Below are 26,412 nucleotides of genomic sequence, written 5' to 3' on the forward strand. Positions count from 1 at the left end.
AAGGTCTGCATATGAAACATGTTGTGCCTATCTAAAAGGCTTACTAGCTTCGACAGGCTAAAGCAACTAAAATCTCTCACCAGCAAAATACCTCGTCAGTTAAATGCCATTTTACGTTTCATTACTATACCATACAGTATTTGTCATTATAGTATTACTATTTCGGCGATTAGATAAAATATCAATTATATTTGATGCAACTTTAGTTACATTTCCATGACTTTTCCAAAACTTTGGGAAATATATTGTTTTCCATAACTTTTCCAGGGCCTGGAATTAGCATTTTGAATTTCCATGACTTTTCCAGGTTTTTAATGACCGTAAGAACCCTGACTACAGTGATCTGTAAATAAATGCACAGGAACAGGGGTGAGAGATGCAGCTGATGCCGGACACATGTAGCTCTTTAGACATCGATATAAGAAAACATTCTTTTTTAAATGTTAGAAAATGTCTGTTTTGTGTTGGCTTAAAAGGAAGCTACTAAAACACACTTTCTCACTGCCTCTCAGGGATTGAACTGCAGACATTATGCAAATTTGTTTAGTTTATATTACGGGAAAAATGCTCTAAATAAATGCATAAAACAACAGCAGTGTGACTTTAACTACCTACCAATCTTTTATTTTCCAGAAGACAATCGATTTCTTTTCAAACAAACAGTACAAAGTCAAACTTTTGGAGCTGAACAGTTTTTATAAAAACGTATTACAAAGAAAATGTAAATCACAGCTCTTGAACAAGCAACAATTGAGGATTTGACAATCAGTAAGATGATGTAGCAACATAATACCGTCAAAGACTTAACACCATTATAAATATACACTTATATACACATTGTACATTGTTGTTAAAGAAAATAACAACCCTGCCAGATTACCTACTTATATAAATCAAAGACAAATCAGCTAAAATAACTCTTCAGGAAACCACAATTAACATAAAAATCCTTAACATATTTAAAACAAAATTTGAACAAAAATTAGGTATTATTTTTGTACAAAAATCAAACATTGAAAATGTCTGGTGTCCGTCTTTGGTTGTGAGTTTCTTCTTCTTGGTCAAAGGCTAAATTGAAATATGACAGCCAACAGAAATGTACATGCGTTAGTTTTCCTGATTTCATTGGTTGTTTTCCCAGAGTCAACCGCAGCCTCTGGAACAAAAGCAGTTTTAAGGGAAAAAGGAAAGTTAATTATGTCCGGGGGACTGCGGAGGAATTGCGCACCCACACCTCGTTGGCCCACAGGTGATTGTGGCGGAGCCAGGATCGAGCGGAGAAAACGTCCAGAGTGAAAACTTGATCCTGGGACGAGTTAACGGCCGTGTAGTGAACGACCAGTTTGGGCTGCGGCGTGCACGCTGCGGACAGGAGGCGGCTTCCTGCGGAGAGGTACTCGCTCTCACAGCTCTGAGTCCTGGAGGAGGAGGAGGAAGCAGCGTCAGGTACGTACAGATCACATGATGCAACCAGCGACCTCACACACAAACACACTCATTAACTGTTCTTATCTTAAGGCCTGTGTCCACATGACTATTAACGTTTGATTGGATGGATGGATGGATGGATAGATGGATAGATGGATAGATGGATAGATGGATGGATAGATGGATAGATGGATAGATAGATAGATGGATGGATAGATAGATGGATGGATGGATGGATGGATAGATAGATAGATGGATGGATGGATAGATGGATAGATAGATGGATAGATAGATGGATGGATGGATGGATAGATAGATAGATGGATGGATAGATGGATAGATAGATAGATGGATAGATAGATGGATGGATGGATAGATGGATAGATGGATAGATAGATAGATGGATAGATAGATGGATGGATGGATGGATGGATGGATGGATGGCTAGATGGATGGATGGATGGATGGATGGATAGATAGATAGATGGATGGATAGATGGATGGATAGATGGATGGATAGATAGATGGATGGATGGATGGATAAGGCGGACGGATATTTTATTTATCGCAAGTTAGGAAATTGTTTTGTCTCAGCAGCTTTTTGACAGTCAATCTACAAGAATTACATCATCGAAAAAAAATGGAATAAAATACAATAAACATAAAAAAATGCAGCAACAGCTGGCCTGGCCGATCTGCTCTTTCAAACTGGCTTTTCCGTCTGAGAGACACGGCCAAAAACAAGCTTCACCTCCATTTTCTAAAGTGACTTCAACAGCGTGTTTCTGAAAACAATAAGCGCTCAGAAAAAAAGACGCTGGGAGGAGCGCTCTTCCTCAAAGCGGTGGTTTGCAACGGTATTCGCTCTGTTCTTACTGGTGAAGATGCTGGTGCTCAGAGAAAGTTCTTTGTCAATGCTTTTAATGTTTTTAAAAAGCACTTTGATTGGCCTTTTTGTTGAAATGTGCCATTTAAATAAACCCTTCTTGTCTTACCTTTTGAGGGTGATACTGAGACAGGAAGTGGAGGTCTCTGATAGCTGGAAGATGTCTGTGGCGTTGACCGTGACGAACATCTCCAAGCAGAGAACCAGCTCCACCTCCCCCAGAGAGCAGGGCACCATCAGGGCCATGAAGCCCGTCGACACCTCCGGGTAGTAGCCCGAACTCACGGAGTCTGAAGAATAAACACAGGGATGCAACTGTTCATACAAAGGTTTGAATGTAAAAGTAATTAACTCAGCTAATCATTTCCACATTAGAGATCATAATAATAAAGCTTTATTTATATAGCACTTTTCATACAACACATGCAGCTCAAAGTGCTTTACAAAATGACACATCAAGAAATTCCCCTCAGATTATTTGTTAAGAACTTTACAGGTACATGCAGCAACATATACAATTGCATCAGGTTAATAGACACAAGGAGGTAAAATGAATAATACAAATTAAATTAAAATAAATAAAATAATGGTTTCTCTGACAGATAAGACACGACAACTGAATCGATACAATATGAAATATATGAAAGATGCACAGATATAAATCGTCTGATCATTACTGTCGGTTTTCCGCCTTGTTGACTGCTATCCTCATATAATACAACATATTAAAGACGATATTTATCTGTTATTTTATTTATAATGAAGAGGTCTTTCTTGCCCTGGCCCAGAAGGGGGATCAAATAACAAACAATTATAAATAACTACAAAAAACATTGGTATGAGTATCAAAAGTCTGCCAAATTGTTACTATCAACATCGCTAGAATCAGTGCATCCTGAATCCATAATAATATTTAAACAGAGCAGCCAATAAACCAGAGGGCAGGACTCACGACTGAAGGCTCTCCGCGCTCGGGGCCAGAGGTTCTGCTTTCCCAGTTTGTTCAGGAGCGTTTGCAGCAGAAGAGGATCGACGGACAGTTTCTTACTGAGCATGAAGTCCACGGTGTCTGAAGCTACGGGGAGAATCTGTCGGTCCATGCACACTTGCAGGTGAGAGTTAAACAGAGGATCATACTTGGGGATGCCGACCATGTCTGAGGAAAACAAAAAATATAAAAGAATAATAAAATCTTAATTAGGGCTGCAGCCAGAAACACATGGGGATACATCCTTTAGCTTTGCATCAAATCTAACTGCTGCACTTACCTTAGATACTTTAAAGACGGCTCAATATATTGTTATATACATATCCTACAGAGAGGCGAAGTCCCTCCCTTTCCGGGGGACCTCCATGGGACCTTATTTCGGAAAAGTTATGCATTGAAGTCAATGGGGAGAGAAAGATTATCTGTGCCACGAATTACACATATGATGTTTGTCAATTTAAAAGATAATTTTGCAAGTCAAAAAAATAAAAATGTGTCGTAAAACTGCGAAGTAACACTTTTTTTGTGTGAAACCGCTCAATGAACTACATCTCCCGTCTCGCACCACACACAAAGACGGCCGTCACGTTGGCACATTTCACTTCTTTCTTTCAGAATGAGGCGGAAAGTATTAAAAGAGGTGAAAATCACTCCAAGTCTGGGCATGTTGAGAGCTGTACATACACACAAGGGGAGTTAGTCGGTTCCGTAAGAGCCAGCATGCGGGACCGGGATTCTGGGATTTGTAGTCCTTCTAGTTGCGTATTTTTCATAGTCTTATATTTCAACAGTTTTACGACAAACTGTGACTTTTTTGACATGGAAATGATTTTTTAAGATTGACAAACATCATATGTGTAATTCGTGGCACAATTCAAACGGGATCGAAAGATAATCTTTCTCTCCCCATTGACTTCAATACATACTTTTTCCGAAATAAGGTCCCATGGGTCGGAAGTAGATGGGCGGGATTTCGCCTCTCGATAGTGTTTCACAACAAATAACTACATCAAGTCTTCCTGTTTTTTCCTACAGGGGGAAAAAAACTGGGCAGAATTGAGAAAAGCTGCTGATTTGATGTTTATACTTCATTAAGAAACAACATTTTAGGCTCCTTACTTTTGCTGATAAAATGTGGTTACATGGAGGCAGAATTATGGAAATTATTATCAATGATTGATGAGTAAAAAGGTAGTGGATTCCCCCGAAATGAGTGATTCTGAGTCTAATGAAATGTCTGGTGAGTGTTGTGGTTTCATAGGTTTGACATCAGAAAGTGACATGTGTTATGGATCTATTGATTTATAAACAAGGCCTGCAGGATATGAGGACAATCTGTTCGTTTCAAAGATCATAGGACTTGCAAATAATGATAACAAATATATAAGTGAGCATATTAGCTAAACATTTTTGCTGCCAGCCTGGTTGTCTTTACATTTAAAGGCAAATTAGAATTCAATACTTGAAAAACAGGCTAAATTAAGTTAGGAGCAGCAACAATATAACTTTGAAACAACAGAATAAACACAATGTAAACGTATTAGTATCTTACAGGACACAATTATTATCAAAATTCCTCAAATGTAAATATAGAGACTGACTGTGTACCGAGGATGACTGAACATGTGTTCGGGATAGAGTAAAGTCACTTTTTAAATACATATATTTCTCCCTTGCTGCGTTGTGAACTAAGAATCAGTGTTGAAATCAGCAGGAGAGCTAGCTAACGTTAGCAACCACTGAACTTCCTGTTAGCTGTGTTATGTTGCTCTCACCGTTTAGCTCTCTGAGTCCAGGCAGATTACAGAGGACCTCCAGCGTGTCTCTGTGAGAGGTTTTCTCGGCCAGACGCATCAACACACGGCTTCTACTCTCCAGATCGGCAGGGTCACACGGCCACGACGACGAACCCAGGAACCATTTGTTTTCTGAATTCAAAGAAAAAGGACTAAATTCTTAATTTTTTTAAAACATATTTCTAAGGCTAAAAGCACACAAAATAACAATATACAGTAGGGTTAAAGTCTAGAGCTGTTGTATGCATCTTTCTTGGAGACATTTTATATCAGGCTAAGCTACATCCAACTCAAACTCAGAGTCAAAATCATGTTCAAAAAGGTTTTTATTTTGCATAGAACAGAATCCATCTTCAAAAGACCTGGTGGATGACACTGACTGCTGAGTAGAAACAACGGTTACATTTAGATGCATTATGGGGGGAGCTGGAGCAATCATAGAAAACCTATTAACTCTGGGGTCAGTTACCTCGCAGTGTGTTCAGCGCTCCCTCCACGCTGCCACTCAGGAGGAGCAGCTCGGCCGCCACGGTAACCAGGGAGCAGCGCGAGGCTCCGTTCTCGTTCCCGAACAAACCCATCAGTTTGGAGTAGTTCACTTTGGAAAAGGACAGCACATCCACCACCCTCCGACCCTACATGAAAACACACAGACATGGCGATACCAAATGGCATTTACAAACAATGCTGCATCTTGAATTATACAAAAATAACAACAATACTATGTTGTGTGATTATAAAGGTAATCCTGTTTTTGTCAATCGGCAGTATTACTTTAATATCAAACCATAAAGATTGTACTATGATAACAATAAAAAGCTGATTTAATTCATACAAATGTTTGTTTTGGTCTAGTTTATCGAGCGGTGCAGTGATGATGTACTTTTGTAGGCCAAGGCCCGGACCACTTATTAACACCACTTTGAGATTTTTGAAGCGTACTGTATATGCAAGCCAGAGATGGACTTGTGTTAGCATGATGGAGTTTAGTCGTTTATTTACTACGAACAGCCGTTTTTATGACACTAGAAGCTTCGGACATTGACGAGTGGAGTATTTACTGAGGTATTTAACGTGTAAATCTGTTCAGCTTGTGTTGACCACAGACCTGATTTCAGGCTTCCAACACATACAAAAAAACAATGATTTAGAGACGAGGGAACCGAAAGTGTTGAAAAAGTATTTTCGGTGTTTTAGGACTCATTACTGCAGCACTATATTTATATCACAGCTAGCTACATAAGCTCACCTGAGTAAAGACATTCCCTGTAACATGAAGGCTGATTTACAGACGCACACATAGGAGATAGGAGTGTGAAACAAACTGTTTATTTACCTTTGACCATTGTTGCGTTTTGTGGTATCTCAACATGAGCGAGACTCCAATTCTGCCCCAAAAAACTCCCGACCAGGCTCTCCTCATCTTCCCCCTGACACACTAAAAATCACATAATCAGGATTACTATACAGAAGCATGTTATGAAAACAAATGCATTACAAGTAAAAGTTTTTACCCGACTCAGCGAAGGTAGCAAAGGGCAGCGACAGCTTGTCTTTGCTCTCAGAGAGCAGCGCGGTGGCGATGCGTCCGCTGATTTGCCCCAACTGGTGGGGTTGTTTGGACAACTGACAAATGGACCGGAAAACATTCCCCATCCTCCTCCAGTCCTCCTGCTTGGCACACAGCTGACAGACAGAACAAAACAAAGGCAGACCTGAATACTAAACCATTTCCTCCTTGGATAAATTGCCAAAAGTAATATCCTGAAGAGAAGAACTGTACCTCTATTTCCACAATGGAGTCGGCCAGATTCAGGCACTCTGGGAAGGGTGCACTCGGGGATAACCTTTGTAAATAAGTATAAAGAGGAAAATATGAGAATGGCAGGGTTCCTGCAGGTTTCACCAACTCAAATGTAAGACTTAAGACCTTTTTAAGACCACTTTGAGTAGAATTTAAGACCTATTTCACGGCAAGAAAGTATGAAGGAAAATTGCTATGAAAGAAGAAATACGTCCCATAATTACTTACAAAGTAAATGTATTTATGTTCAACATAAGAACGATGACTGAACATAACAGCATAACAGAACTGTGTTAGCGTGTTAGACAAAAAGGGTGTGTGTGTGTGTGTGAGTGACAAGAGCTATATTCAGAGCTCTGCTGCCTTCATGCTGTTGTATGATTGGTGTTTAGCTACGGTATTTAGCGTCCACAGCACCTCCGCTTTTAGGGTTGACGTAGACCCAAACGTCTCCCGGAGGTCCCCCGGTGTTGTTGCGGGAGCTGCTGCACTAGCTAACGCTGCATTAGCTAACGCTGCACTAGCTAACGCTGCATTAGCTAACGCTGCACTAGCTAACGCTGCATTAGCTAACGCTGCATTAGCAAAACAAACACTAATTTTGTTTTCAAAAGGTGCAGCTGGCTTCAAACACGTTCCCCTCCACTGGTTTCAACCAAGCACTACATTTGATATTTTCCAAACAAATACGTTTGAACCTACACTTCCCCATATTTATTTGTAAGTAGATTCGAAGATACCGGAGTTTCTGACTGCCGCTAGCTGAAGCTTGGTTGCTAGGTTACTAGCTGGGTGTTCTCCGATAAGGGGCCGGGGGAAACAAAGTTAGTGATTACTGGTTCCATGTTGATTTATTTCAATACAAATTGTTGGGGGGAACTGAAAGGCTATTACCGTACTGGTTACTTTGCAGCCCGGACATTTTCCCCCAAAACACATTTAGACGCTAACGCAACACAGAAATACCTTTCAAATCCAATCATTTTTAAGACCTTCTAAATCATTTTTAAGACCTTTCTTATTTTTTTTGATCATATTTAAGACTTTTTAAGGCCTTAAATTCTGATTATCAAATGCAAGACCTTTTAAGACCCCGCGGGAACCCTGGAATGGACTCCTTTATCAAAAGGATGCCTAGGTAGTTGAAAAGGGTTGTTTTAACTTAATTGAGTTTCAAAAGAACATTATGGAAAAAAAAAAAAAAAATTGTATCTTATTTCCTTATTTTAAACTTGTAACCGTTTTACTTTATTTTATTTCATATTCTGTTTTACCATATTATTATTTGTCATTTCAATGGAAAAGTCCTATGTCAGGATATGTCTTGATTTGTAAAAATGAAAATAAACAGTTAAAAAAATAAATAAAATAAGTATAAAGAGTAATTAAGTGACTTATTTGTTGAGAATCAATAAATAAAGAATGGAGAATGGATGATAATTGATTATTCTAGTGCGATACATGTTGAGCTTCCACTTACTTGTGGTTACCAGACACTGAAACAAGTGAGTTTGGATTGACCGTCTGCTGGAACTCAGGAGTGTTTTTAACGCTGTCGAAGCAGTTCGAATTCAGCACCAGGCCGGCACTGGCCATCTGTCAATCAACAAATATGCACAATTACATCTTCATAGAAAATTAAAAAAAAACAGATTTCACTGCGTTACAGTGAGTTAGGTGCGCGTGAGCTGAAATACCTTATTTGTGAGCTCCCTGAGTTCAGGTACAACACTTGTGAGACTCTTTTCTCTCACAATGTTGAAGAGGGCCAACAGGAACTCAGGGCCAGGCTAGAAAGAAAACACCCCTAGTTTTTATCAATAATTGGGATTTAAGGCAAGGCAAGTTTATTTATACAGCACCTTTCAACACAAGGCAATTCAAAGTGCTTTACAAAAATGAAAAACATTAAGAAATAGTGCAGCAGAAACAAATTATAAAATGGCATTTAAAAAAAAGCTAAAAGAATACAATTAATAATAACAAGCTAACATAGAATAACACAGACTAAAAACGTGACAGTGCAGTGTAAGATATGAATAGTTTAAATAAAGCGACAGCCAGAAGAAAAATCATCAGCCTGGATTTTAAAATAGTGAGAGTTGCAGCGGACCTGCAGGTTGCTGGGATTATATTATATATTCCAGATATTCTGAACATAATAACAGAAAGCAGGCTGTCGCAGAATACGTGAGAGTTCAGGGTGGTACCATTGAGTTCTTCTCTATATTAAAACAGAACATGCCCTGCCCTCTGGTGGATTACATGCCACACTGCAGGGTGACATTATTGTTAATAACATGGATGAAAACCACACTGACCACAATCTTGTGAGCCAGGCTGACGTTGAGAACCGATAAGACCTCTGACACCATGCCGGCTTTGAGCAGAGCCCAGAGGAGGGAGAGGAGCACGGGCATGGAGAAAAACACTCCTGGTGGGTTGTTCTGGTAGTATCCTGTATACACAGCTCCTAGAGACAGAAACACATGGTTTATATATTCAATATTTCCCAATGAGAAGAAGGATTATGATGTCGACGGCTAAACGCTTTGCCATCTTATGAGGCCGCACAGAACGCTTCTAGTCAAGAAATCGTTCAACTTCTTATAAAAGGCACTGGTGACGTCACTGTTGAAAATAGAGGAGCTTGTTTTAGCCGTTTCTGTCTATAGGGGTGGGAATCACCAGGCTCCCCACGATACGATACTATCACGACACTTAAGCCACGATACGATAGCGATTCTACGATGTGCTAAGTATTGAGATACGATATATTGTAATATATTGCGCATATATATTGATATATATGATTAATAATAGGGATGCTCCGATCGCCAATTTTGGGGCCGATCACCGGAATCAGTATCGGCCGATACCGATCGCCGATCCGATCGAGTGGGCGGGGCCTATGGGGATCTTCCATTTAAAGTGATGTTTAAAACTCAGTTAATGGGGCTCATTCATTGGCGCTTCCACAAACAACCAACATAATTATTACATTCAAATGAAGTACATTATTCAAGTTTACATTAACTTTGGATAATAACACGAGAGAAATGAACGGAAGCGCTCTCTTTTCCTCTCTCTCTCTCCTGACAGCCTGTCAGTATCGTCTCATGCAGTTCACTGATCCAGTAATGAGTGACCCGACAGTGAAGAATAAATATATGTATAACTAGTTTAGCTTGTTCCAGAGGTAGATAAAATAGCTAAGTGTGTTAGGTCTAACTCTTACCCCTAGATTCCACCAGGTCCGTCTGCGGCGCGTTACGGCCGCGCCGCGGCGCTCACATCGATCGCGGCCACTCTAGTCAATGGGTGCTATTCCACCACACGCGGCGCGTTACGGCTCAGAAGCGTCCCAGAAGCGTCTCGGCGGAGGGCTCCTCTAAAATTAGGATGAATCCTATTTTTGATGCGACGCAGGCGTAACGTAATGTCGGGCAGGCAGGAAGTGGAACGTTCAGAGCATATATAGCATATACACACAAACTAATTTTGCAGACCCTATCCCTCCGTAGTCTTTCAAGTAGGAGGAGAAATGCCAGCGTTCTCCTCCGGTTTACAGGCACTGTGTAAATTATATATATATATAGAATAATTATGATGATGAATGCATTTTTTTACCACTAAAATACAGCAACACATCTTTGATTCATGTCGTTTATAACTGGAATATTACAGTTATTATTAACTTTGTCTGTACAAAGTAGCCTGTCCAGGAAATATGCCAAATCAACAAAAACTGCGAGCCTGCATGCACGACGCTCCGCTTCTGAAATGCTTCTGAAACGCGCCTGGTAGGGTATGACGCCGGAGGAGGCCGGCCAAAACCGCGGCGCAGCCGTAACGCGGCGCAGACGGACCCGGTGGAATCTAGGGGTTAGTGTGTGTTTTCCGCTCACCGGTCCATCACAGCGGGTGGAGCTGCAGGATTTCTGCTTCACACATGTTGCATACCGCTGTTTTATTGTCATTTTCGGACACCTTAAAATACTGCCAGACTGGTGAAGCCATTTTGGCGAGCTTGTTTTGCCGCGCACAGAGAAAAGTGTCATGTATTGTACGTCATGCGATCGGCTCTCGTGATCGACATTTTTAGAGAGCACCGATCGATCGGAAGAGAGTGAGTATCGGCCGATATCGATCGGCGGCCGATTGATCGGAGCATCCCTAATTAATAATAATAAATGTTATTTGTAAAGCACCTTTCATTGCCAAAAGTAATCCCAAAGTGCTACAAGGGGCGTAATAGAAAAAAGAAACACAAATTTAATCAAAGGCTTTTTTTTTTTTTTTTTAAATAAAGGTTTTTAGGCCTTTCTTAAAGATTGCACGATATATTGGGTTCCAGTGTCTTTAACATGTGACAAAAGCATTCGTTCTCCACAACGCTGTATGGACGCAGGTCTTTGCACATGAAGTAGGTGATGAACGAGTTATTTTCTTAGCTCGCTCAGAATTTGAGGGTATCTTTGCCAAGCTAATTTGCAATATGAATAGTTTATATAATAAAATATTGATACTTGGCTTCAGTGTATTGATACAATATCACCACGCAAAGTATCGCGATACTATTCTGTATCGATTATTTCCCCCACTCCTAGAGCTTTACATGTCAGATAGACCCTTTCAAGATACTGAATGTTGCTGCTGTTGTGAAGTGGTATACTTTAGTAGCCGTGTGGATTATCCTCTTTGCTCTACAGCGGTCAGATTTAGTGCTAAAAAGCTTTTCATTTTGTATGAGAGCAAACATCTATCTCATGATGAAACTCATAATACATAGGTAAAATGTAGGAGAGGTAAGGACATTCAAACAGAGCGACTTGCTTCGAAGTGAATACCGCAAAAACTGCCAATTCGGGTCTAGGTTACTAGATAGTTTGAAAACTCACCTGCTTTCTGAAGGCACATTCGTTTTTTAGCGAACCGCGTCACAGTTTCAATGCACAGCTAAAAAGGGGAAAAAGGGGAAGGGATTCAATACTTCTGAAATCAAGTGTAGAAAAAAATACAGCTATGGCTCAGCAGAGGGTGATGTTGCCTCTGTGATCAACACCTGAGAGTTTTAACATTTAGCACATAGTCAGTTGTATAGGTCTTTGTGCATGTCAATGATCTTCAAAGCCTAGTTAACGCCTGCCTTAAACACCTCGATTGGACTTCTGTAACATAGAAACATAACGAAAAGAACTGCTGCAGCACAGGCAGTGAGAAAAATAAAGACCTTTTTGAATATTAAAGCATGTAAACGTGTCCCAGTAGAGACACAAAATACAAATATGAACCTGAAAATAAGCATTGAAGGGCCCCTTGAATTACTCATACACTTTCCAGTATGTTGCTTTTACCCATCTCATGACTTTCTGCTTTATAGTTGTTTTTTCCATATCCATTGCATCAGCCATTTAACTGACTCAGTCTACTTTAGTTGATGACAGGAAAGAAAACACTACAGACTTGTACAATCCTCCAGTGTGTTCACAGTTTATCATGATGCTGGGAAGCTAAGATGATATTATTTTCACTGAGGGCGTACCTTCTCGTCGCCCGCCTTAGGCACATGTTGGAAGTGACAGATCTTGAATCGACAGAACAGCGAATCACTGAAGTACTGTCTGCAGTACTGAGGGTTTAGAGAAAGAGACAAGTCACATATTAACTCAATTACAATTAAAGCTGCGGCAGGGCACTTTACAGGTCTCGATTAAACATCATTAACAAACCAAGCATAATACATCTCCCGGCACAAGGCAATTATTCAACTCATACCTAACGCTACATAATTCATTCCAAATCAGCCCTGAAAACCATCTTGTGCTACTTTATAATTGAGAAATGTGCCAAAATAAATTCTTTAAATCATATCATAAAGAACAGATGTTATACCAGACATGTGTAATGTATGCAGCCAGATTGTGTCCGCCTGCTATCCCTAGCATTAAGTTGAGGATCCTAAAAACAGCGTAATTCTTAAATTTGTACTATTAACATCATTTTTTTAACTGAAAATTAAATTACCATCTGGGATTAACGTGTCTAAACAAACTACCCCGCCAACAGAGCCCCCCCTGAAATTCAAGGTGTCTAATTTCTTTTTTTTAATTTATATTTATATATAGCACCAAATTGCAACTACTCTATCTACTGTCACTTTTCACATTGAACATGTGCTCATTTATTAAATAAACTAAACTTTCATTGTAAGTTGTGAATTTAGTGTTTTTGACCCTAAGAAACACTGATGCATCAATGTATAACAATAATCCACAGCTCCTTTCTCTGCTCCATAGGATTTAAAAATAGATATATATTCCCCCCCCCACGCAGTAAACCTAGGGGAAACACTGATGTTTGTGAAGCACAGATGTTTTGGTCAGTTTCTTGGGAATAACACCCATGGTTATTTACCCATGACATTTCCCTGTGTTTTGTCTTTATATTTCTGTTGTAAATGTCTTGTCTTTTCTTTCATATGTTATTGTGTGCTTTATTACATGTACAGCACTTTGGCTCGACCAAAAATCGTTTTTAAATGTGCGTTTTTAAATGTGCTGCAACTCTTACTACTTTTAAATCCAGGCTGAAGACTTTTCTTTTTGCCGCTGCTTTTAATTGAACTATTCACATCTTAAACTGCACTGTAACTTTTAACTTTTAACTTTTATCCATGTATTTTTTCTTTTAATGTTTATTTTATTATCTTTTCTTTTTAATGACTGATTTTAAATGCCATTTTCATAATGTCTTCCATTTTTGTAAAGCACTTTGAATTGCCTTGTGTTGAAAGGTGCTATATAAATAAACTTGCCTTGCCTTTATAAATAAAACTTGATTTGATTTGCTGCTTAGGCCAATAATCATGTGTATAAATGAGGCCTTACTGAGGGAAGATAGTGACCGTTTTTCACGTGATGGAGCACTTACAGACTTAGATTTCTGGCGCCTGACCTCTGTCATGTTGGGTGGGATCAAGGGCCCTGTGAAGAGGAGAGTCAAACACAGCAGCTTTCACTCTGAATCAGCAACACTGGACTGCAGGCCAATGACAACATGAGGAGTTATCAGTACAAGCAAGATACACGTCGTCATTCTCTCCTCACCAATTCTTGCAGTCATAAGTGGAGGGAAGTTGTTTTGCAGGGACTTTGGCTGGCTCCTATTACAAGACATAGTTACTGTCAAAACAATACAAAATAAAGGTAGGCTGAATATGTTGTGTGTGTGAATGTGTGCAAACCGCTACCTCTCCAAAACTCTGTTTACAAGATTGTTGTTGGCATCAGGGAGACTCTGTTCGGAAACACAGAAACAGATAGGACGCTTTTAATAGCCAAATAAATTATAACAGTTTCTTAAATAAGCTGCCCCAGCATAACGCAATGGGGAGACGGGCAAAACATGTTTATTTCATGGAGAAAATCACAGAAAACGTGGAAAGTTTGATGAAAGAGGGTCACCATTAATACAGGCGATAACAAAGCCCTTTTCTTTGCCTTTCACATATTTGAGTTTGCTGTAATGTTCTTTTTTTATTTGGATTGTACTACCATCAATAACCATCCCCATACATTTCCCCCGATCGGTTAGATACATTACGAAATGTTTGTGTAACAATCTTCCTGAAGAATTTGTTTTCAATTATGCAAATATATTTAATGTGATAAATCACGCACATTTCAGTAACACATTTCTTGTTTTTATTTTGTTGATGAGGAGTCAAAGCTTTTTTTTTGAGGTCATTATGGATATAGTTGTTTGTATAACTCCATAATTATGAACATACTATTCCCTAAATATGCAATTAATGCTGAATTATGGTAAATTTTGTTGATATGTACGGATTCAAATAGACAAAAGAGTAGAAAAATAAACACCTAAATGTGTAATTTAGATTTTTTTTCATTCAGATGGTCTGAAAAAAAGACAAGCAACGGAAGCTGAGCCACCCGCGGCGTTATTTTTGATCATTCATTGATCAAAAATGACTGGGCGAAAATATAGTTTCCAACATTTTTATTTTTGATTATCCAAACTAACAATTACATAATAAAATAAGAGCAAACATGTGTTTCCCTTTAAAAAAAACGTATAAAATGAAAAGCAACATGAATTAACGTAATCAAGCAACGTAAAATGGACCGAACTCATAGTGGAAGCGCGAGCAAACGCATCGTAGAACGTCTCGCGGGCGCGCGCAGATGAAGGAGGACTACACACACAAAAAATATACCGCAGTCACTAACGATGTCACAACAATCGATGTTCAGGTTTTTTAAAAGAGTAAGAACAGGGCCATCTAAGCGTAACAGAGAGTGGAGGCAACGCTGCGGCACCCCGACTTTCCTGAGCCTGTGCCACTTGGCATCCAAGTGAAGGCTGTTCAGCCACATCTGCATGGGGCGCAACGACAGCGGGCCTAAGGGCCCAACGGCCGAGGCAGCCGTCAGTCTGCCCAAGGGCCGGAGGAACTGAATATAAGGCACCATCTTGCCCGGCCCACGTGGAAATAGGCCTCCCTCAAGTTCACGGTTGCGAACCACTCCCCCTGTGCATGTGCTGTGGTCAGCATATGGAATGGCAGCACCTTCAGGAATCTGTTGATTGCTCTGAGGTTTAAGATCAGGTGAAATCCGCCGACTTTCTTGCTCACGAGAAAGTACGCCGAGTAGAACACCCTTGGCTAAGCAGAGGGTCTACTGGCTCGATCGCGTACTTGGCCAGGAGGACGGACAACTCTTGTCCGTCCTCTTGCAGGACCGCGGTTCGTACCCCTGGGTTAAGGTGAAACCCACCCAAGGGACGGAAGTACAGACAGCCCAGTAACCGAGCTGCTGCTGGGAAAGCAGCCGACGACCGGCCCCGAGAGTCTCGGGGCCTAACTCCCCGGCCTCCGGAGCCCCCTGGAGGGCGCCGAGAAGGCCGGCGGTCGGGGGCACAAAAGCCCCCGGGAGGCGGATGAGTGGGCCGCTGGGACCTGCGCAGACCACCACTGTAAACTGGTGGCTGAGTGCGGCTGCTGGAGGGGCCCCTGGGCCTGCTGGGAGTGGGCACAGGCCTATAAAGACCCGAGAGCTGCTGCCTGGACTGCCTAGCTTGGGCAGCACGCTCCAGTGCCTACAGGGCAGCTGCCCCAAACAGCTCGACCGGCACACTACGGAGGGCATGTCTCCGACAGTGGTGACTGAGCAGGCCAAACCTGACGACGAGTCTGCACCAATAAGGGCATAACTCGTCCCAATTCCCTAGACATTAGGGCAAAGGCTTACAGTGATGCAACACCGAGGCCCAGCAAAGAAGGCTCAGCCGGAGCCTGCTGCAGAGAGGTAGAGACAGCCAGCATCAGATGAGAGAGAGGAGCCAGAATCGGGGAGGCGATGGCAGGCTCAATGGATGGCAAGCGACCCAGCCCCACCCTCGCCGGATCCTGCATGGCAGCAGAGTGGGAGAGGGCCCTGGTGTCTCTCCAGCATGCATGGAGCTCCCTCAGGTACTCCTCTGAAGAACAGTGAGAGTGACAGGGGCAGGGTTATGCCTGAAGAAGGCGCTAGCCTGAGCCGAGTCGGTCTGCGGAACCTGAAGCTGTAAGCGTACCAGGGCCGTCCGAATCATGGCCGCCATGGAGGCGTCCTCCATGCCCTGCAGAGAGCTCTGAGCAGAGGAGTGGGAAGCTTCCTCGGGGGTGAGCGGGGGTGAGCGGGGCACCGCGGGGCACCGCGGGGCACCGCCCCCCCCCCCTCCCCTCCCCTCCCCTTCATATAAGAGGTTTAGCCGAAGCCTCTAGCGACATGGCATCCTCAAGCAGAGGTGTGCAACCGAAGGAGGGCCAGGCGGCAAGCTAGCCCCCACACCGGCCCCTGGCTGAAGGGCCAACAGGAGCGACTTCGTCTGCTCCGTGACGGTAGCTAACCGATCCACCTTAGAGGACAGCCTGCTTCTAGTCCTCTACCTGGGGGGTGAACCCATAGCCATCACTCCATCAAGTCGCCGGGAACGGCCAGACTGAGCTGGAGGAAGTTGTGACGAGGAGAGGTGCCACCTCTGCGACTCTAGCCACTCTGAGCGCCCGAGGCATGAAGCTACGGCTCATGCAGGCGCTTTGCGTGAGACCCTCCCTCAAATGCTCGAGGCCAAAGCAGAGGGGGGTAGCGGTCATGGCCGTCCTCGGGCTCAAGAGAAGCCATACAGGCGCCACATGAATGAGCCATTCTGTAGGTAGCCAGATGCAGCGTAGCCGGGAGCGGGTGCGGGAACACAGCCTTCACCAGCTACCTGCTTAACGGAAAGAGTAGAGCGGTGCTGCTACTCGCCGAACACAAAGAGGGATGAAATTACACCCACGTTACCGGCAGAGGGAGCGGGAGCGAGAGCACTGCCTTCACCTAGCTGGATTAATAAACAAGGCAGTCTAGCGTCTACCAGGAGCGGGGGCGAGAACACTGCCTTCACTGGTTGAGTCAGAAACGAATGCCAGATGCAGCGTAACCGGGAGCGGGAACACTGCCTTCACCAGCTACCTGCTGAACGGAAAGAGTAGAGTAATGCTCCTACTCGCCGAACACAGAGAGGGATGTAACTACACCCACGTTACCAGCAGAGGGAGCGGGAGCGAGAGCTCTGCCTTCACCTAGGTGGATTAAATAAAGAAGTTTAACAGGACAGCTTAGCCGGGCGGCTGCTGCTAGAATCAAGTACACGTCTACCAGGAGCGGGGGCGAGAACACTGCCTTCACTGGTTGAGTCAGAGACAAATGCCAGATGCAGCGTAACCGGGAGCGGGTGCGGGAACACAGCCTGAACGGAAAGAGTAGAGCAATGCTCCTACTCGCCGAACACAGAGAGGGATGTGAATGACCTACACCCACGTTACTAGCAGAGGGAGCGGGAGCGAGAGCACTGCCTACACCTAGCTAGATTAAACAAAGAAGCTTAACGGGGCAGCTTAGCCAGGCAGCTGCTGCTAAGAATCAAGCAGCACGCAGAACACGCCAGATGTTAGCCAAGCGGCCGCTGCTAACAATCAGAGCAATACGTTACAGGGCAATACGTTACCGGGAGCGAGAGCACTGCCTTCACCAGCTGAGTTAATAATGAAGCTTAACAGACCATGCAAGGCGTTAGCCAAGCGGCTGCTGCTAACAATCAAGCGAAATCAAGTCAAATAACACAAATGTTTAAGACCAGATAACTAGCTTCCAAAGAGAACAACACAGAGCCGTAGTTACAGTAGTAACCATGGCCAGTGCCTACACGGCCTAGAACCGTAGTTACAGTAGTAACTATGGACAGTACTTACACGGCTTAGAATCGTAGTTACAGTAGTAACTATGGCCAGTACTTACACGGCTTAGAACCGTAGTTACAGTAGTAACTATGGCCAGTACTTACACGGCTTAGAACCGTAGTTACAGTAGTAACTATGGCCAGTATCTACACGGCGTAGAACCGTAGTTACAGTAGTAACTATGGCCAATACTTAAACGGCTTAGAACCGTAGTTACAGTAGTAACTATGGCAAAAGTAACCGTGGCCGGTGCTTAAAAGTGTCAGCCAAACGGCTGCACACTAGATAATATAATCTTGGGAGGATAAAATCCTCTTAATGGCCACACATGCAGAGCACACAGCACACACAGTGAAGATTGTTCTCCGCATCTACCCATCCTAGTGCTAGGAGTCTAGTACTAATACACTAAATACAACAATATAGCGCTACTGCAATCAAAACCATACGTTACCGGGAGCGGGAGTGAGAGTACTGCCCTCACCGGCTGAGTTAAATAATGAAGCTTAACAGTACATGCAAGGTGTTAGCCCAGCGGCTGCTGCTAACAATCCAGCGAGACCAAGTCAAAACACAAATGTTAAGACCAGATAATTAGCTTCTAATGCTGCGTTCACACCGGACGCGATGCGATGTTTGGGGGCGGCGCGATTACATGTAAAGTCAATGCAGAGACGCGGACAGACGCGAATTTGCGCCGACGGCGCGCATGAAGCGGTGGACGCGGCACGAATCACGCGATTGAGGCGATTGAACGGTGCCGCGTTAAACGCGAGAGTTCAATTTTTTCAACTCGAGCGTCAAATTCACGTGACGCGTTCTCGCGGAAGCCAATCAGCGGTGAGGATCTCAGCCGCCGTCACTGACGTTCAACCACACAACATCAGCCGTTAGCTGTTAGCAGTTAGCACACAGAGCTCACAGCTCCTCATATCTGTTCAGAAACTGGACAAAAGTTAAACAAGTACAAACCACAGACTGTCTGTGCCATGGCGAATACAGTCGCTGCTTTATTTATGTCTGTAGGCCGTTGTTATGAGTGTGGAATGAGCATATACAACGTTAGCTTAGCCTGTTCGACCCGATCTTCATTCAGAAAACAAGCATTTTAAAAGGTGTTTTGCCTGCCGTCTTGTCTGCAGACTTGTCAAGCATTAATTCATGGTTGTTACTAACCGGTATCAGTATGTTGTTACTTCGGCATCATTTAGAAACGTGTATTACAATTTAATCACGGTAAAATATGTTCATTTGTTGTAGTTGTAGCTCTCGAGCCAGCGCGTCTTGTTTGAATGATGCGAGTAAACACAGCTGGCAGCCGCGGTGAAACTCCAGCGTTTAGAGCGATGCGATAGGAGCGATTAGAGCGAAGCGAATATTCGCATCGCGTCCGGTGTGAACGCAGCATAAGGAATAGAACAGCCCGCATAGAACCATAGGCCATGGTTACAGTAGTAACCATGCCGTAGTTACATGGCCTAGGACCGTAGTTACAGTAGTAACTATGGCCAGTACTTACCTTACTCTCTGCACCTAAACAAAAAACGGGCAAAATATGGCACCGTGGGCTTTCCATACTAAATTGAACGCAGCTAAGCTGGGAACTCAAATGCTAATGATAGCTCGGCCACAACGCCACAAGCAGAACTTTCAAAAGAGCATAATAAGGGCAACTTTATGGGAGAGGAAGCGGGAACACTGTCGTCACCAGAAAGTAGCCAAACAATAAACAAGACAACCACACAGACACACATCAGGCTGCAGTCTAACCACACAGACACACATCAGGCTGCAGTCTAACCACACAGACAAACATCAGGCTGCAGTCTAACCACACAGACACACATCAGGCTGCAGTCTAACCACACAGACACACATCAGGCTGCAGTCTAACCACACAGACACACATCAGGCTGCAGTCTAACCACACAGACACACATCAGGCTGCAGTCTAACCACACAGACACACATCAGGCTGCAGTCTAACCACACAGACACACATCAGGCTGCAGTCTAACCACACAGACACACATCAGGCTGCAGTCTAACCACACATCAGGCTGCAGTCTAACCACACAGACACATCAGGCTGCAGTCTAACCACACAGACACACATCAGGCTGCAGTCTAACCACACAGACACACATCAGGCTGCAGTCTAACCACACAGACACACATCAGGCTGCAGTCTAACCACACAGACACACATCAGGCTGCAGTCTAACCACACAGACACAAATCAGGCTGCAGTCTAACCACACAGACACATATCAGGCTGCAGTCTAACCACACAGACACACATCAGGTGCTCGGTCATTATTCCATATTCTGCCGTTGTATGCTCATTGTTTCTAAATGTATCAATGTATTGTGAACCAAAACAAAATAACATGCAGTAGTTTAACATTTAATTTCACTCATGGCGGCGTGCCGCTTAATCATTTAAAATAATATTTAAGCTTCTTATAAAGTGAAAATGTTTAAAAGAGAAGGGTTTAGAAAAAGTGTCTTTACTATAGGAAATATGCATTCCACAGTTGCCAACAATGATATGCAGGCATTTATTTTTTATTTTATTTTAGTTAACGAGAAACATCTATTAGAACAGACCCAGCCGAAATTACATTGGCCCACCCAAAATTGAAATCCTGGCGCCGCGGCTGAGCTGAGCTCTCAAAATTGATCCTGGAACAGGATATTAAAACATCCTGTGAAGTCCCATGTGAATTTAGATACTTCTATATTGAAAATGTGCCCGACACTCTTTGTTATTTATTATTTGTAAATAATGATGGTCTGCATCATGCTCATCTTTTCATTCTGGACTTTTACCTGAGGGAAGGCACAGAGAGCAATTATGCAGGAGAGAAACCCTGTTAATGTTTATGTTGCAATGCCTGATACATTGCAATAAAAGTGGTGAAAGACCGTGTTTACTTGTCCACTATAGAACACTACATTAGACAGTACCGTGTTTTCAGTCGAAGGCCATGTGCTGCTTTGCGTGGGGGACGGGTTTCTGCTACACTGAGGTCTCCATGTCCTGCTCTCCTGTTCTGTAAAACACACACAAACAACACAACCATAGGATCTGTTTAATAAAATTCTACAACCAAAAACAATTATTTTTCGTAACATAAGGTTACTCTTTTTCGTTATTTGTATTATCACATAAGTCCCTGAGCAGAATTCAGAATCAGAAGTATATATAAAATGTGTCTTTTGCTATGGTAATTGTTTTAAATGTTGTGTTTTGGTTTCAAATGACGGATTACTGCTCTGCATTTTCTGACTGGCGCAGTGGTCTTACCTGTGACATCAGGACCGCCATCGTAGGTATCAACTGAGCTCGATCTGAAACATAAAATACATTTTTTATTGAATTTGCAATGAGCAATGCAACTCAGTAAGGATATGCTTTTAAATAAAGAGACCGTACTCTTTAAACTCCAGTGATGCACTATGTATCCTGGGCGTCAGTGTTTTCACCACTCCAACAGGTCTGTGTTTAGGGGCCTCTGTGACCCGGGTGGGGCCCAGCTTCAGCACACTCTCCTGGGGCAGGTTTTGGAACAGCTCGAAGTCGTCCTGGTTCATATCGACAAGTAGGATGTCCTGTTCGTAAGCTGTGACATCGTCCAGAACGCTCGGCTGAGTATCCTCTTCCACACTTTCATCCCTATCACTGCCTGCTACTTCAGATGGACTAGATCCTTCTTCTCCAATAGGACTTGGCTGTCCTTCATCACTGAGAGACCTGTCATCGTCTTCATCACAGCTGGGAGAAGAGCTGGGTTCTGTCAGAGCTCCTGAGGTTATGCTCGCCTTTCTTTTAGCCTCGGAAGGAACTTGATCTGATTTGTTGTTACCCTGTTCCACATCATCTTCATTGTCGGTTTCATCCTGGCTTTCCTCTTCATTACCATCCTCCACATCTTCATTATTGTATGGTGAAGACTCCACTTCCTTTGGAGTAGTTTTAGAGACTCCTTCCAAGTCTTCCCTATTATGTTCAATATCATTCTTTGAGTTTTTATTATTGCAATTGACAATTTCTGGCATGTGACATTCAGGTAACACTTGACGTGTGCTGGAGTCCATGTGTTGGTCCTCCTTTGCGTCACCTGGGCAGTCTTGGCTTTGGGGGGGCAAAAGGCTTTTTCGTGATTTTCCTTGGGGGGAATTGACAGGAGAGAGAATCTGTGGAAGCATAAACGCATATGAATCCATTTCGTGTATGAGGAGTTCTTTGTCACTCTCTTGCTCGACTTGAGGAAGGAGGAGGGAAGATTGACATGAATCAAAGGAGTTATGTGAAGGAGCAGAAGGTGAAGTCCATGATGTTATTTGGGTTTCTTCACAGGTGAACAATTCTTTATATCCAGCTTTGACCATACATTTGGGTGTTGAGGACGTACATGCAGAATAATCTGATTCAACACCTTCGACTTCAGTAGGAACGATGAAAAGTGTGAGAGAGGAGGGTGTGGCTGGAAGGCTGCTCGGACCACTGTGTGAGAACAGAGATGACATGGGAGATAAAGTAGTGGCAGTTTCACAGTCACTCAGGCCAAGAGCTGATGGGGAAGGGGTCAACGTGGAGCTGTCCGGTTCAGGTCTATCAACTGGCGGAGATGCGGCTAAGACTATGTCAGTTTGAGTCTCTTTTCCTCTCTGACTTGGGTTGGAAAATGAAGCCTTATCCAATGAGAGACTGGGTTCTTCTGCCTCCATAAGGTGAGATGCAAACTCCCTAGATAATGATGAAATATTGTCATGCGTTTGCTTATTCCTCTCCTTTAAAATGCTTTCGCCATTCTCTTCTCGCTTGTCTTCCTTTTGATTGGAAACATGATGGGCTGTGATTGAGGAGGCCTCTGAATGTGGGAGTTCATCATTGGTCCGTTTGCTGGATATACCTGGCTGAATTTGATCGGATGGAGCGTTGCTGTTATTTCGAGCTGATAGATCAATAGGCTCTGCTTGACAGTCTGTGTTATGTGGTTTTGGGATCAAGCCACTGTTAGGGAAGGGCCAGGACATAAAAGTGCGTGCACAAGAATATTGTATTTTCCTGATATAGGGCCTCGCTCTCTGGCAGGTAAATGAGTCTAGTTCCTCCGTTTCAACCTCGTTGGTCTCACTGAACACTTCTGATGACATTTCTGCTGCCTCAGTGTTTGTGGGATTGTCTTTCTCATCACAAGGGCTATTGCGGACATTGTTTTCTTTCTCAGCGGAGCCAAAACAGCTGCTATCACAAACTGCACTCTCTACACATGCCCGACTTTCAACAGACATCTCTTTGTCTACAGAGTCTGTTTCTGCTTGGTCTTTGCAAGTGACATTTTCGAAATCCGGAGTAGATGGCAACGTCCCATCTTTAACACCATGCCCTAGCTTCAGTCTTTTATCCCTGTGGATTTTCTTTCCTACTAGGTTGGATCGAGAGCCAGGATCTTCTGCAACATCTCTGCCATGAATGAGAGTCCTGCACTGCCCTTTTTGTGTGTGTTCACCTAGTGAGGAAGAAGCAGAACAGGTAGTGGAGCTTTTACTTGTCCGACTCTTCAGGGAACGACATCTCTTGTGACTGGATACTGTCTTTGCATTTGTGCGATGGCTCTGGTGTTCAGTAGGACTCAGAGCGCGACAGACAGACTGAACTCTTTTAGCCGAAACACTTTCCTCGATTGTTTGCTTGTTATGCCCTAAACACCCAGGCTCAAATGAAAATCCAGCTCTCATTTCTCGTTTTTTAGCGATGTCACAAAGCATCACCTTCGGGTACTGGTCTATCCATACGATAATCTTCTTAGAGGTGACCGTGGCTTTTTTATTGTTCTCAACCTCAACTGTAGGATGCTCTGGCTCACAGCTACTGCTTTTTTGCCAGTGCTCACCCAAAGTTGTCTGATGACGGGAAATGTATTTACAGTCACCAGAGAGGCTGCAAACAGAGGATTTGGCAGCCTTTTCCAAAGACCCATCTGAACCAGCAAGTCTGGCAGGGCTTGGGTGCGTAATTGTATCATCATCTGTGAAAACAAAAACTTGTTAAATTGTGCAATGCATCAGTCAACATCTGGAATTATTAAGCACTAAGAAAATCCCCTCTCACAATTTAAGCGGTTTTTTTGTTTTGTTCCACAGATTTAAACTAGGTCTGAGTGATCTAAAGAATCATAAATATCATTTTATTTTCTAACAAATACGTCCATTTTGATATTGTAGAGTTGCCCATTGACGGTAAATTCTGAAAATGACTACTGTAACGCAGCTTTTCAAAACACAACACTTAAGATATTCGGATATTAAATATCTAAGAAGATTTCTAGTCTGATATGACGATTACGATAATATATCCAAATATATTGCTTAGCCCTTTTATAAACCTACCAATGTTAGCATCATCAGATCATTTGAGCCACTGCCTGTGAGACAGTAGGTGAAACAAAAAGCTTAGGGGAGCTTTACTATCTTTTTTTAACCCTTCTGTCATGTTTCTGGTCACATCTGACCACTTTGCTACTTTCAATCTTAAAAATTGTGTTTTACATTGAATTGCAAGGCACTTTAGTTACACCTAAATTCACAAGCTACCCTGCAGTATACAAAGTCATTCAAACTAGCTGCACCTTTACCAGCTTTGTTAAACACATTAATAATGCATTAATAATTATAATCAAAACACATCATATATATTATTCTGAAATGGACAATTTGCATAATGAGTACTTTTACTTTTGGGACTTTAAGTATATTTTGATGCTAGTACTTTTGAGTAACATTTTGATAACAGGACTTTTACTTGTAACAGAGTATTCCTACACTTTGGTACTTCTACTTAAGTACTTCTCCCACCTCTGGCTAAAACAGACCACCGTGAACACAACGGTAAGGGGGGAGAAACAAGCAAGACAGGAGGGTTACAAATCAGTATAAAAAATATGGGGTCGATTACCTCAATTGTGTATGTTTTAATATTAGACATTACTTATCTAATGACAGAAAACACTTATAGGCTAGGCAAGTAGCTCATTTTTAAGAGATGTATTTTTTGAAGTATCTAAAGCTGTTTAATACATGTAGTGGAGTCGAATAATAAAGTAGCAATACATGGAAATACCTAAGAAAAGTACATTAACATTGTACTTAAGTAAATGTACTTAAGTTACTTCCCATCTCTGTAGGATGGGATTCACATTAGTCGCCTTTAGCTTAGCATAAAACACGTTCTAAAAAACTTAGCAAAACGCATGCAATTAGCACATTAGCTAACAGCCTTTTCCTACCAAATCAACCCCAATTAACACACATTTACTAGACCCCAATGCCAGTTTCTGTGCACGCTTAGTGATGGTCAAACAACCCTCTTAAAGTGGCCCTTACTTGACAGTTCCGCGGTAATGGAGGACCGTGTTCGTGTCTGTGCAGCAGCCGGATCTGGATCACACCAGGCGGACTTGGCCTTCTCTTTACACTCGCTGTCCCTGGCTCTTCTACCAATGCGAGTTTTCCCATTAACACCTGACTTTTTACTCTTTGTAGCCTCGTTATTTAATTCCTTTTTGACCGACATTTTGCTTTTTTTGCCTACACTTGTCTTTTTACTCTTTGTAGCGTGGCTAATCAAGTTCTTTTTGCCCCTTTTTGGTTTGACCACCTCTTTCCTGTCTGCAGCCGTGCAAACGCACCAAGAAAACTTCAATCTGAGGTTGCAGAGCTCCTTTAAAGTGTGCACCCCGTGCTTGCTCTTGCTCCTGGTGTTTGGTTTATTCTTTTGAAACTTGCCTCTGGTGCATGGTCCCTCTTGATCAATAACGTGCACACTACCATCCCCTTTGGATCTCCATTTTGACTTTTGCGTTCCTACGCACGGCTCCTCCGGTTCTCCTTCGATCGTTTCCGTCACGTTTGCGGGGCTTGTTAAAGACGATGGCACGGATGCATTGTTGTTTTGGAAAGAGTTACTGTCTTTAGGTTCAGGAACAAGTTTGTTTTCCTCTGGTTTCTCAGTTGCAAAATTATTCTGTAAGTTTCGTCTACGCCGCGGCACCAGCGTCAGACTGAAGTTTTGCAACGCGGTTCGGTTAAGTTTGTTCCTGGTAGAAGAGGGTAACATGCTTATAAATAAATAACTGACTCATCAAAGGGAGATAAATGATATATCTAGACCTGGTTACTGGTTGAAGAGTGCGGCAAGTAAACAACATGCGT

The 26,412-nt window shown here is 42.7% G+C and overlaps 2 protein-coding genes across 2 annotated transcripts; both read right to left on the minus strand.

Annotated features, from left to right (window-relative positions):
* Positions 1 to 598: 598 nt before the first annotated feature.
* Positions 599 to 8,494, minus strand: LOC117477676 (protein TOPAZ1-like). Its single transcript, XM_034124410.1, has 9 exons — positions 8,383 to 8,494; positions 6,882 to 6,945; positions 6,613 to 6,784; positions 6,435 to 6,536; positions 5,568 to 5,733; positions 5,078 to 5,230; positions 3,267 to 3,470; positions 2,424 to 2,604; positions 599 to 1,418 (listed from the first exon to the last, which is right to left on the minus strand). The coding sequence occupies exons 3-9, from the start codon at positions 6,745 to 6,747 to the stop codon at positions 1,196 to 1,198; spliced, it is 1,164 nt and encodes a 387-aa protein (XP_033980301.1). The 5' UTR covers positions 6,748 to 6,784; positions 6,882 to 6,945; positions 8,383 to 8,494; the 3' UTR covers positions 599 to 1,195.
* Positions 8,379 to 26,412, minus strand: LOC117477743. Its single transcript, XM_034124483.1, has 12 exons — positions 25,585 to 26,412; positions 21,632 to 24,230; positions 21,503 to 21,546; positions 21,163 to 21,248; positions 14,155 to 14,201; positions 14,012 to 14,067; positions 13,836 to 13,888; positions 12,448 to 12,534; positions 11,804 to 11,861; positions 9,224 to 9,375; positions 8,600 to 8,692; positions 8,379 to 8,498 (listed from the first exon to the last, which is right to left on the minus strand). The coding sequence occupies exons 1-12, from the start codon at positions 26,315 to 26,317 to the stop codon at positions 8,379 to 8,381; spliced, it is 4,128 nt and encodes a 1,375-aa protein (XP_033980374.1). The 5' UTR covers positions 26,318 to 26,412.

The sequence above is a fragment of the Trematomus bernacchii genome, unplaced genomic scaffold (genome assembly GCF_902827165.1).
Source record: "Trematomus bernacchii unplaced genomic scaffold, fTreBer1.1, whole genome shotgun sequence".
NCBI classification, from domain to species: Eukaryota; Metazoa; Chordata; class Actinopteri; order Perciformes; family Nototheniidae; genus Trematomus; species Trematomus bernacchii.